Genomic DNA, 13,455 nt, shown 5'->3' on the forward strand with positions numbered 1-13,455 from the left:
GAATTAACACATCAAAATCAAACTGGGCAATACTTTTAAGAAGCATTGTAACCACAGTCCTCCTCCAGTTCTGTATATATGAACTAGGAGAATAATCTCCTCAAGCGACCTACAGACACGCATTCAGCTCACTACAAAATTATCTGGAGCTTACAAAACGCAGAAACAGCATTTGCATGCACTTCTGTGAAAAAAGTCGAGTAAAAAATCTCATTCCACTCAACAGCAAAATAATAATTTTTTTCAGCCTGGAGAATGTGAAAACATTTTTCCTGGCAAGAACTGCCACACATTTCCCCACTTGCATCTGGAGACTACATAGACAAGCTTACAAGAAAAATGCACTTGGAAAGTTATGAACACTCAGATTACCCAACACACACAATGCAAATTTATCCCCTCTCAGCATTTGTGGATTGAAATCCATACGCACAAGAAATTACGAGAAGTATTTTCTAAAACATGTCAACAGATACCATTCAGCCTTACATACATGTAGTGAATTAAACTGTCTTAACTGCTAAAAAGCAGCTTACATCATGACATCTATCATATTCCTTTAAAGCAGGAAAATTAAAATACAAAATTAAGTGAAACAAGTGTATTAATTGAATAGTGGAATGCAGTTCGGAAGTATAAAAAAGAAAGTTACTAATGGACAGCCAACAAGTTCTCTCCAAAGATTCAAGTTCTCTGATAACATTGTTAACTATGCACGATCTACATATTCCAAAATAATTTGTGTTTTTTTATCCTTATACTTTTTGACTTAAGTTTTTATGCTACATTCTGTAAGCTATTTTCTGATTTCAAATGCGGCATCAATACATTCCAATCGTAATTCAGTAAAAATCACATGGGAAATGTTTTCTCCAACCTTTTAATGAATATTCTAGAAGCACCAGGCTTGTGGAAATTTGACAGTCAGTTAACTTATACAAGCACTTACACCACAAATGTATGATCTTCATTTTAAGTTCAAATCCTATACTGTTAATAAAGATAATATCCATCTCTCCTAAATAAATACCAGACCGAAGAAACCAAAGTCACAGAGTAATGGATGTTAAGGCACTAAGAACTCATAAGAGAAAAAAATGTATTTAACTATTTATCTTTGAAGGAAGACAATTTTTTCTTTAAAAAAAAAAAAAACGTAGATAGAAATTGCAGCTAAATAGCCACACTGAAACCCTACGTCTTGCTAGCGGACATCTTTAAAGTAGTGTTGAGGTATACTCCTAAAAAGCAGAGAAAAAATAGGCTGGCAGATAAAGAATTCTCTGTTTTCAGGATACCAAAATAAATACTATTTGTTGTATAAATACTACTTGTTGTACAGGTGGCTACAGGCTAGTTAGCACAGATGAGTATATATGCAAAGTTCGCCTCATTCTGAATATGCTATGTATTTTATGAACTGCTTGTTTTGGTTAGAGCTCTTTTCACCCAAGGTTACATACAGCCCGTTTGTTAGACTGCAAGTTAGACTACAGCCCATCAGAAGTTAAAAAGCCCATTATCAGACATTTGTACACAGTAACTGAAGAGTGTGAAAAAACAATCACTAGATCATCTTTCAGGGCCACATCCACAAATCACTATTAAAACAAACACAAAGCATTTCTGTGTAGTCACCAAAACACCCTTCCCAGAAATCAGCTAGGGAAAATAACGACAATAGCTTTGGACTTCACTTTTTTTGTCATTGTTACAGAGACTGACGGAACAGTATAATAGCACTAAAATTTACCCTCATATACAAGAAAATGTAAAACTAATTTTAAATTTAATCCAGCTAAAAAGTAAGTTTATAATCAAGATAACCTAAATCAAAAGCACAGTGTAAACAGCTAGTTGCTAACAACACCCAAGTAAATGACTACTGGATGGGGAGGGACATTTCCATAAACTCACAGAAACATACTTAAATGAAAAACTGAGAAGTTGGAACAAATGCTAGTGGCTTGGTTCTGAATACACTCCTGTAGACCACAACATTGTTAAAAGTGCGGCTACTCCACTTTTTGACCTGTCATAGAGCATACTTTCAGATAACCCTTCATTTTCTGAAGGTTTTGGACACAAGCTGCCTTGTAAAGAAAACATGGAAAGCTGGGATTTATGGCCATACTCAGTGAATCCTGAACATTAATTCATACCTCCACCTGACTTAAGCTAGTGTAAAGACAATCCAGTAATTTACTAAGTGCCAAGATTCAACAACTACAGCTGAACACAGACAAGACTAAAATTACACTTGCCTGAAAGAGTCATGTTCATCTTTGCTGTCACAATGGGATGAAAGAAATGGAGGATATGTCTGCTCTGACATACATTCACACAAATGAAACCTTTTTAGATCTCTATCACTTCTGGACAGACAGCTCACTGCTGAGACTAATGGCTTTTACTCAGAAGTCAGTACTGCATCTTCCTAGAGTAAGCAGTATAGGCTACGTCACCTCAAGGCTGAATAGTTATGAATACTGTAAATGGAGCTGCACTTAAAATGCTAAGGAAATTTCAGCTACTGCAAAGTCTGGCAAGCCCTTTACTTAATGTACTTTCTGTAACTGTGTTCTTCATACCTACATACAATTCAAGACCTTGATTCTTCATCTATGACATCCTGTATTATTTAAAACCTTTCTGGAAGAAATCCAAATAACACCAGTATTAAAATGACAACTAAATCTATAAATTCATCATTATAAAACAATACCAAGGTAGGCTTCAGACCAAAATTTTAGATATTTCCTACAAGCAAGATATCAAGTTGTATTTCTGAAACTAAGGAAAATTGCTATATAGAGACAGATCTGAATTTAATTGAACACAAATATAAACAGAGATGCTATTTTTAACTGAAGCATATAGTAGCGATTAAATATTTACTATAGATAGAACGTAACTAAAAATGACCTACCGAGGACTTGCTTTACATTCAAATACTATGTACGGCCAAACCAAAATTATAGGCAGCTTTTTTCCATATTTAACTCCATATTACAGTAAAAGTGTTCTTGCTTTCACACACACACTGCCTCTAACAGAAAATTCTCATCTGTCCCTAATGTACACCTCCTTGAATATAGAAGTTCTGAAAGGAACCATCACAAACAGAAAAAAATTTCTAAACTTCATTTAATTTACCCTGCAAAGAAAAGAATATGATAAATTTCAGACTAAAAGATTAGAAATATAGGATTCAGGTAGATCTTAAGAATATTGCTATATTACAAAAGCATCATATTTGCTCATCAGCTTGTAAAATTCTGTAACATACATGATTATCATCCTGATAAAAGTTGCTGTGAATTCATCAACTGTACTTTTATTTGTACTAGGTACCAGAGTTTGTGTAATTTAAATGCCAGCCTTCTCTATCCAAAATAAGCATTTTCTCATTTACAGAAACTTCTACATGGAATCCTACCAGCATATTGAACTCTGTAACACCTCAACAGCAAAAACTGGTAGTCACCTGGAACTCATCAACCTTAAGTTCAAAATGTACATTTTAAACACACTAGTGTCCTATACGTTTCACAGACTGATTTACAAACTTAAAGCACAGTAATCTTAAATTTTGTAGAAAACACTCTAGATGGCACATAAAGAACATGGAAAATAACAGACAGTTATTCATCTAACCATAGTTAAATCATAACTGAACATGTTTACACTAAAAAGACAAGTTCTTTAAGTTCTCAAAGTAAAAAGCTCATTTTCATTATTTCTTTGAACAATACCAGGAAAAATAAATTTAGTTTTGAATTCTTACATGGCAATTTGATTTCACCAAATTCACTTTCCAAGGTCAGAGTAAACTTTAACCAAGGTAAGAGATGGTAACTCCCAGAAACCAAAAATCACAGCTAAATTAAACAAGATGACAGTTATTTTATGAAGCCAGTGTTGATAAATTTCATTTCTAGCTGTTCATACAAGAAAAGCTTATCAATCTTACTCAATGTAAATGTAACAAAGTACACCTATGAGAATGCTCTTCTTTTTGTGAACTAGAGATCCATAAAAACGTCTTCCTGCTCTGAATAGCTGTTTCAGTTTTGTGAGCTAGAACAGATGCCTTTAAATTACTAGCTGCCCACCTCTACTACTACAAATGTACTAGATGGGTCTATTTCTCTTCTATTTTGAAGAACGGACATCACTGCTGCAGAATAAATTGCATTTACTTTTATAACTTACAGAGATGTGCATATACACAAATACTGATTTGTCTTTTTTTTTTTCTTTTAACTATATACACAGAGGTACAGGCCTCTTTTCTACACACAGAAACTCGGTGAATATAAGGAATTAAGTACAGGGATGCCATCCAAGATTGTGTCTTCATAGTAAAAACAGAACTTTTGATGTAGAAGCAATCAATCTGCCATTCCTCCTTCTATACAAGAATTTTCCATTAATCATCAGAACATCTCTAACTGGTTGATTCGGCTAAATATGTAAACCAGGTACAGTGCACCTACTAACAAGTCAATTCAATACTTCTGAGGATAAAGTACTCTGGAATCCATTTCAAAGACTATTTGCATGTACACACTAGGTCAGGGTAGAAATAATACATTTTTTAGATAGTGACTTAGTAATTCATGCAACTATACTAGTATTTGTTCAACTACCCAAGTTGATCTTCTCATCTTTCTACTAAATTTAAAATATCTACTATAATTAAGAAAAAAGAACAAGATTGCACTGTTAAATGGTTTTTTTCTGAAAAATCTGTAATACAGTTGTCAGTAAATTTAAAGTTAACCTGCTTCTACCCCTACTTGAAATCCACAGCTGAACAATAGGTCATTTGAGACAGTAGTTCAAAAGAATGCTCAGCTTGAAATAATTAAAAAAGTTTGACTAGCTCCAAATACCATAGCCACCAGAAAGTTTTCCTAGTGAACACTTACTAGAATTGAAATTAGAATTTTGCCAGAAACTTACACATCTGAAATAACCCACTCATTACCACAGTAACAACAAAAATTTTTCAAATACATTAGACATTTCTGATTCGTAGCAAGAATAATAAAATATTTTATGAATGTAACTTTTGAAAGCACAATCAATTGTCACTTTCTAAGTGGTATAGTTTCACACCAGAACATTATTTTCCAACTGCGATCTACGAAAATCCATCCTTTGATCTATTTTTATAAAAAGTTGCAGTAAAATTTCTTTCTCAACAGAACTATGAGACTTGGTTTCCTATTGATTTCACAAGAAACCATACGACATTCATGAAATTGGCGACTGTTTAACTGCATGAACCTTTCAAAAATGTTTAGAAAGAAATGTTTACTTATTAGTAGCTTACAAGATTTAAAAAGGAAAATTGAGAATTAAAAAGGAAAGAAAAACAGCACAGTTTAGAGCTTTGATGATTCTACTCAGCTACAAATTCAAGTCCAGTTTACAGATTATACAACTGGTTAATGGCATCCATTAATGCAGCAGACCTGAAATAGCAGCTGAAGAGAAGGCACAATTATTACAATAAAAAGCAACACAAAAAAAACAAAGAATGATTTTTGCCTGCAGCACATGATTTAACACAGGGAGCAGCAAAGGTTGGAAACTTCTCCTGATTTCCATCATAACGTTGTAATACAACTACATTAACACGTCACTTTTTAGTTTCTGTCCCTGAGTAATTTCCGCTTACCATACCATACCAAAAGTCATACAGTGACTGCATTATGATGAGTACATTGGAAATAAGAGGGCTTAAAATTGTTTTAAACTGTATAAACAGTAACAATGATGTTTAAGGATATGTAAACACGTAAAAATTCTATGTATTCTTGGAACAATGAAAGCGGAGTTCAATATCATCATGGCACACTTGGGACATCAACCAAGCTTGCTACAAAGTGTAAGGCTATCAACAGTTCAAGGACAACTGGAAATGGCCTCTGCTTTGCCTACAATCAAATACTTTCCAGAGTGTTCAAAGTTCAGGGTTTTTTTGTTTGGTTGGCTGTTTTTTTGTTTGTTTGGGGGTTTTTAGCTTGTTTGTGTTAAGATGAATGGATAAAAACACAATTTCTGTAGACACCTGATCTTTCCCAGCTACACACTACTGCCATATAGAATACATTCAGTACTATAGGCTGTATGTTGGCATGCTGCATCCTCCAGAAGTTAGTAATTGCCAACTCCCAGCAAGACAAAAAAAAAAAATCTCTCCAAAAGGAACTGAGTTAAGCAACACACTCAGACTTCTACATTGCTGTTAACAACTCAGCATGTATTCACCAGGCACCAGAATTTTCATGTCCGTAACAGTATCAGAATGGCCTGGTTTCTTTCCCAAAATGGTCTGTATTTAATTCTTGAGCACATGAATGAACCAGGCAGTTAGAACCAACATAGAAAAATACTAGTGACAGAAGAAAGTCCATCAAGTTCTATTAAACACAACAATGTAGAGACGACCTTGCACTCAGGCTATCCCTAAGCTGAAGAAATGCCAGAAACAGGGAATATACACTCGAGGGAAAGGGCTGATGTTCTCTGCTTGCCTTGCTCTTTTATCTTTCTCAAACTGAGCAAGTACTAACAGATACTTCAGGGAAGCGTTAGGTTAGATTGATCTTTCCCTAACATAACCTGACTGTTCAGTAAACTGAATATAAAAAAAGACAATTAAAAAGCACAAAGAAAAAAAAATATTTAAAAATACCTTCCTTTCAAAACATCCATACCTGTGGAAGTGCAGTATTGAGCTGTCTCTGCAAGGAATCTCTTTCATGACCAACTTCATGTAGTTTGCCCTGGGTCAGCGTTAGCGTCTCCTGAGTTTCTCTTAGTGTTTCCAGAAGGCGATCCCTTTCTTCCAACATGGATACCATTAACTGTTCAAAATGGGAATCAGCATCTGACTGTAATGGGGAACCTGAACCATGGCCTCCATTTCCCCCAGAGGGAATCTCTGCCTCACTGATGGTTGGCATCACCTCACACATCATCTTGAAACAAAACAAGACAAAACAAAGACCATAAATTTAAGTCAAACAAATCTAAACAGGATAAGCAAAGGGACTTTGGATACTACCCATAACACCAGCTTAGCTCTCCCAATGATAGCATCAGCAAAGGTTGCCAACACCTTAGTGTTTGCCACTATTTCATTAAGATTGCAGGTGAAAAGGTATACAATCAATTCAATCAAGGCATCACTTCATAATGAGAATCCTGTGACATCTTGCAAAACCAGATTTTTACAGCTGCATTTCAAACTATGATCTCATTTTAATGGATTTATATTTTTGTTAAGAGCAAACTGCTGCTGAGATCTTTAAAAAAACAAAGATAAGGCATGCAGCAAGCCACCAAAAATTATATACTTAAAACAGTTACTGATTACACTGCATATTTGGAGAATCATTATATGCTTCTTCCAACTCTTGAAACATAGAAAGATAATATCTAAAACAGTACTTTGAGCTTATGCTGCTGGCTTGCAGAAACTCTACGGTAAATGTGATGCACATAAATTAGTGGCAAATCCAAACAGTCCAATTCAAGAGATAAACATGTAAAGGAAGATAAAAAGAAAAAATTTCATTACAAAGTGGTAGCAGCTGTCACTGTGGATAACAACAGTAAAGGTAAGCGAAAATAATTCGAGGCAGAGTATGAATACAATTAACTATGCAAATGCAGGTACTTTACTACTGTTAAACTGGAAGGTCTTTTAGGAGACCCTAAAAGATCACCACAAGTGTCTAAGCCATCAAGGCTTTAAAAGGCATGGAGAAAAACACTATTACTGCACACTTTCACTGAACCACTGAAAGTTCTTTAGACATCCTCTCTCAACATCACAAATCTACAGAACAAGAAAAAATGGTTTTCCCAGCCTCTCAAGTCCCACAGTTTGTTCTCACCCCTACGCTTCATACTCATTTTAAAGAAAAAATGAACAGATACAGAGTTTTTTAGTAGGACTGCACCTCTGAATCTGCTGAAAGACTCTGAACAGCCTGAAGTGCTCTGTAACATTTTCATGCATGATTACCATAAGCCCTGTGTTTTCAACACCACTACATTATTTACCTTGCTCAATAAAATAAAAAGGCTCGGAAAACAGGCCCCAAGTTTCCTGTAGTACCAGTTCTTCTTTTTTTTTTTTTTAGTAGTTTTTGGTTATCCCCCAAAACCTTTTAGGTTGCAAAGCATCCATTCAGGTCTAGTCCAACATCTATTTAGTTGAAACACCCCATGCACGTGAAAACAAATAAACCTGCCGAGTAAAAAGCAGATCCAATAAAAAGCAGCAGCAGCTCCAGCTAACTAGCCAAGTCCCCAGAAGAGAAGAATGTGAAAATACACTGCCTCAGCTTCCCGTCTCTCTATTACTGGCCCGTAGGTCCTGCAACAGCTGGGATAGGGGAATCATGTGCAGAGAAAAAAAAACGTAGTCTGATGCACTGGTGCAACAAGCTTCAATAGTTCATCGCTCGGAAATTCCACTCAGGTCACAATTGCGTTATTAAACGGAATACAGACAGCATGGGAAAACAGCTCGAGTTTTCTCGTGAAGGACTTGGGAAAGCCTCCTTTCTTTTCTCTCCTATTAATTCCAACAGGAGGCTCTCCTTTCAGTTTCCTGGGTCTTAGTTCAAACATTTATAATCCCAGCAGCGAGGAGCCGACACCAGTTTGGAAGGCGCGGTACGGGGGACCTGTTGTCCTGCTCCAGCCGTCCATCCGATCCGTGGGCACGCTCTCTCCCGAGCCAGTCCCGGCGGTGCTGCGGGACGGCGGCACCCGGCCGAGAAGGGCACCCGCCGCCAACGGAGCCGAGGCGCGGGACCAGGCCCCGGGGAGCGACGGGGCAGAAGGGGCCGCTGGAAACCCGGCTCTCAGCGCTTCCCTCCCCCGCGGAGCGCCCGGCGAACAAAGCTGCCGGGCAAGGAGCGCGGATTTTCCGCAGCCCCTCAGCGCCGAGGCCCCGGCGCCGCGAGGGCCGAGCGCGGCCCCGCTGCGGGCCCTAGGGAGCCGCGGGGCAGGCTCCGCCGCGCCGGGAGGAGCCGCGTCCCTCCGGGCCGGGCCCGGCTCCGCCCGCCGCCGCCTCCGCGTCCGTGGCGGCCGGCGAGGGGCCGCGGCTGAGGCCGGGCTCGGTGCCGCTGCCTCCCGCGGCGGCCTGGGCCCGGCGGCGCGGCCTGAGGGAAAGCGGCGAAGGCCCCGCGCGCTCCGAGAGCCCGGATCGCCGCCGGCCGGCCCGCCCCGCCCCGCCGAGCCAGCCCCGAGCGTCGCCGCCGCCTCCCCGCCGCCGCCTCCCGCCTCTCCCGGCGCCCTCTGCGCCTCCTGCCTGAAGCAGAGCGCGGCCCACAATGCACCGCGCGGGGGTCGGCCGCCGCGGACCGCCCTCCTCGCCGCCCCCGGCCCCCGCCGCCGTGCCGCGGGTTCGAGTCCCGCTCCCCCGCGCGCGCCCGGCCGCAGCGCCCTGCCCCTACAAGCGATACTCTCGCCGCCCACGGGTCCCCGCCCGAAAGGAGGGCTGCCGCGTCTCGGCGGCGGAGCCCTGGGGTGTAGGAGGCGTGCTCGCTGAGCAACAGGGCAGGACCGCGGTCGTGACCGCTGCCGGCGCCGGAGTCGCGCCGTCACCGCGCGTGGTGACGGCCGGAGCAGCCTTCCTCCGGGTCCTCCTTTCTCCGGGGGCCTCCTTCCACCTGCAGCGACCATTAAAATAAAATTGGGGAGAGGGTGGGGCTGCGTGTGCCGGTCTTACGCCCGCACCGAGGTGATGGCTTAACAAGTGAAATTGGGCAACTTAACGGCTCTTGGCGTGAGTAAGGCAGCCCGAGGAGCCAACACCTTGCCAGTCCTCCTGCCCGCGCAGAGCAACACCTGAAGCGGGGTGATGAGGTTTCTTCCAGAGGAGTTCGTGCAGTGCATGCGCTGGCCTGGCCTGGGCTACGAAGGACTCGGGGACACGAAGAAGGCACAGACTTGGCCAAGGCCTCATAATGGCTTCGGCCGCACAAGCAAGAGGTGGCTTCACCAGCACTGCATATTCCCCACAGGAAATGGGCTTCAAATACACAGACAAAATAATACTTTTTTCCCCAGTGTGAGCTGTTTCCAAAACAGCATCTAAATGTTTTCCCCTCGTGTTCTCTAGTTTTTATTCTGTTCCTTCCTGGATGATCATGTTTTTAAAGCTTTTTCCATGCACCTGAATAATGTTGGGATTTGTAGGCAAAGCTTGGAGAACTCCTTTTTCTCTCTTCTGTTTGAACTCTGTGAAAGAGTTGTGTTACTACTCTGAATAAAGCATTTGCATTTTGGATCTAGTTCCTGCTTTTATAGTGCAAAGTTCCGAAAAGCATCAAGGGCCTGTTACACAGGCAGAGGCACGTCATGCCAAAAAGTAACAGTTCCCGCACTGAAGACTGTGCAGTTTTGTGACTGGATTATGTGGCACCTAATTTGTAAACACAACATATCGACCCCCAGCACTGAAAAGGAAGAATCATTAATAAGTCACTATTCCTTCCCCAAAGTACAAAAATCGTTACTATTACAAACTAATTGCATTGTGTTCTTCGTATTTCCCTTTGGTATTTGAGTCTTTAGGGTGAATTCAGGTCACATTTTTAAGCTTTCCTCCAAAGCCATGAGGTCTAGATTTTTTTTTTTTCTCTTGAAGTTCCTCATGTTCTCACATGACCCTGGGAGCTGGAAGTTTAAGGAAAATACCAAATATTATGAGACACATTCAAATCACGAGTTCTGCCAAATACTGGTTAGCACAGATTTAACACTGAGTTAAGACAAAACTGAAGTGTAATTGTACAAAAAATTGTTCATTATAGGAGTGGTAGCAAAGAAAAAAATATCCAAGGTAAAATCAATTGTGCTATTTCAGAGGCAACTGCCAAATGCTATGAATTAACCTGTATTGTCAAATAGTATCACAAAAACAGAAACAAAGCTATTTATAATCTTTGATATGTCTATATAAAAATACATATGAATGTATATTAAATAAAGTATTTAATAAATCAAATATATAACGTGGAAGCTTGTAAGGTTTGATTCTAACATAACTTGCTTAAAATGATCATGGGAGGGGAGGAAAGAAGGCATTCTTCATTTGTCCTTCTCTTTCAACCTGTTACTAAGAGTTTCAGCTCACTAAGGGTTTCTTTCACATAATTCACATTACTGTAAAACTAACCACGGAATCTGAGCCATGGTTATGAAGCACAGCAATACATTTCTGGGGTAAAACAAAGGTAGTTACTTAATGCTTAAAACTAGGTCCTGAAGATTTCCTTGAAAGTAATCAACTTATTAGTTCTAAGCACATTTCTACAGAGAAATGCTTCTATTCCATTGCCCCAAACCGTCTTTACCTGCATTAACAAAACTGTCTCCCATAAATTGCGTGCAATTTATCAATGATGATATTACTTATACACCACAGGAGATTACTTTTATTCTTTAATGAAAACAAAAATACCCTGCCAGATTGACCTGCCTTTTGAAAAGTTAAGCAAAGCACTGGTAAGAATACTTAAGCTATTCAAATGCAAGTGAAAATGTAACCCAGTTTTCTAAGCACGGTTACAAACACAGAATGAAAACTTACTGTGGGAAGAGGAGAGATGGGATTTCCTTACTTCTCAGACTATGACTCTTTCCTTCCTCTGTAATGCAATATTTAGGAAGGAAATATAAAAATGTAAAGAAGTCTGACTGATACCAGTCTAGTAAAGTGAGACTTCAAAAACTGAAAAGCATTTTGAAATCAAATAAATTAATCTTGCTTATTATTAAAAAATATTTATGATAAGTTTTTGAAAGAGTGAAGGGTATTTTCTCTACTGTCTTTATTCTGCTGTCACTTTTACCATAAGTCTAATATAAAAGTAACACACGGCTTGATTTTTAGCAGAAAGCCCTCAATATTGAAAATTACTGATTTCATTGTGAAATCATTTACAAATAAAAATCTAGACACCAACTCTTCAAATAATGCTCCACAGAGAATTTTTTCACCTCTAGTGGCAAAACAGATACATGAAAAAAATCTCATTTTTTCTGTCATTCACCAAATGTTGCTAGATATGGACCTCTCTAGCTGAACTATTGTGCCTGAACTAACATCACATGATGAATAGTGGAATTCTTAAATAAAATGTGCAGGCAAAACAATTACTGTATGCTAAATTAAGCTACCATCAACTGATTGCCATCAAGTATTTCTTAGGTTTCTTTATTACTAGTAAATCATAATTTTTCCACTGACAACAAGGAACATTTCATCCTAGCCAAAGCTTCCACACTGCAGTTGCTTCAACAAATCCAGAGATTTACCTATTCAGAAGGGAACAATTTCTAGGATTGGGACCATAATTACTTTTGGAAAAGAAATTGAAGAAGTACAACAACTACAAAACTACAAATTTCAAAAGATTTCCAAGTATTTAAGGGGATTATCTTATTGCCAGAGATCCAAATATGAGATCCAGCATAGCCAACTGGTGCCCAGTGCTGAGATCTTCCCTGTTTCACAGACTTATAGGTTGTGCCTTGCCCCTTCCTACGCAGAGGTCTGAATTTTTGTACCCTGTGAAAATGTACCTGCTCTTCAGGTGTGTCAGCTGGAATGGTGAGGGTGATGGAGTCACGGGATACCTTTGCTGATAGGACAGTGCTCATTATTTTGTCCTCATCCTTGGGGAGTCAGAGTTCAAATGCGCTGAAGGTGTTTGTCCTGGCTTGGCCTGGTCTGTGTTGCAAGTCTAGGAAGTCTTTCCAGGTGAGAATTCAGGTGGACAGTGCGTGCCAGCAAAGGCAAAATCCTTACCTGTTCTGATTAATTCTGCTGTGCTAGTTCTGTTGACAAAGAGGACTTCTGTCTAAGGAGCTGTCAAGCAGCATTTTCAAAATTATGTTTTCATGCAAAAGCAAAGTAAGACTGAAAAAAAAAGTGGAATTTACAGCTGTATGAACAAAGACTATTTCACTTCAACTTGTGATACATTAAAAAAATGAAAACTAATACAGTTCATAGAAAGAATCTGGCCTGATTTGATTTTCCTTTTGTATATGAGTCAAATGGAGAGTTTGTGAATGTAAGGACAAAAGGTTGAACACGGTAGACACAGAACAACCTCTATGAAATTGGACACTGCGCCACAGCCAGTCAGACTAATTGCTCTCAGACCCAGGTTACAGGTAATAAATTCATAAGTGAACCTCTGTGTTCACAGAGATCCTAAAAGATGTCATTACATTTTCTCTCAGTTTGGGATGACCTGGAATGTGGTTGTTTTTGCTTCTGAAACTAAGTTTTGTTTTGTCTTTAAGTTATTAAACCGAAAACTAAACCATCCTACCGACTACCAACTATAATCATGCTTCATGATGAAAGCAAAGGAAAGAACATAGCACACAGTTCTGAACGGGAGA

General features: G+C 39.5%; 1 protein-coding gene across 5 annotated transcripts in view; it reads right to left on the reverse strand.

The window, feature by feature from the left end:
• PPFIA1 (PTPRF interacting protein alpha 1) overlaps positions 1 to 9,023 on the reverse strand; it is a 59,255-nt gene extending 50,232 nt beyond the window's left edge. For all 5 annotated transcript variants that reach the window (XM_080592861.1, XM_080592860.1, XM_080592859.1 and 2 more), the window contains exons 1-2: positions 8,086 to 9,023; positions 6,732 to 6,995 (exon numbers count right to left, since the gene is read on the reverse strand). In XM_080592861.1, the coding sequence (XP_080448987.1) occupies positions 6,732 to 6,995 (264 nt within the window). In that variant the 5' untranslated portion in view covers positions 8,086 to 9,023. The remainder of the gene's footprint in view (positions 1 to 6,731; positions 6,996 to 8,085) is intronic.
• Positions 9,024 to 13,455: the final 4,432 nt, after the last annotated feature.

The sequence above is a fragment of the Anser brachyrhynchus genome (genome assembly GCF_964034855.1).
Source record: "Anser brachyrhynchus genome assembly, chromosome: 5".
NCBI lineage: Eukaryota > Metazoa > Chordata > Aves > Anseriformes > Anatidae > Anser > Anser brachyrhynchus.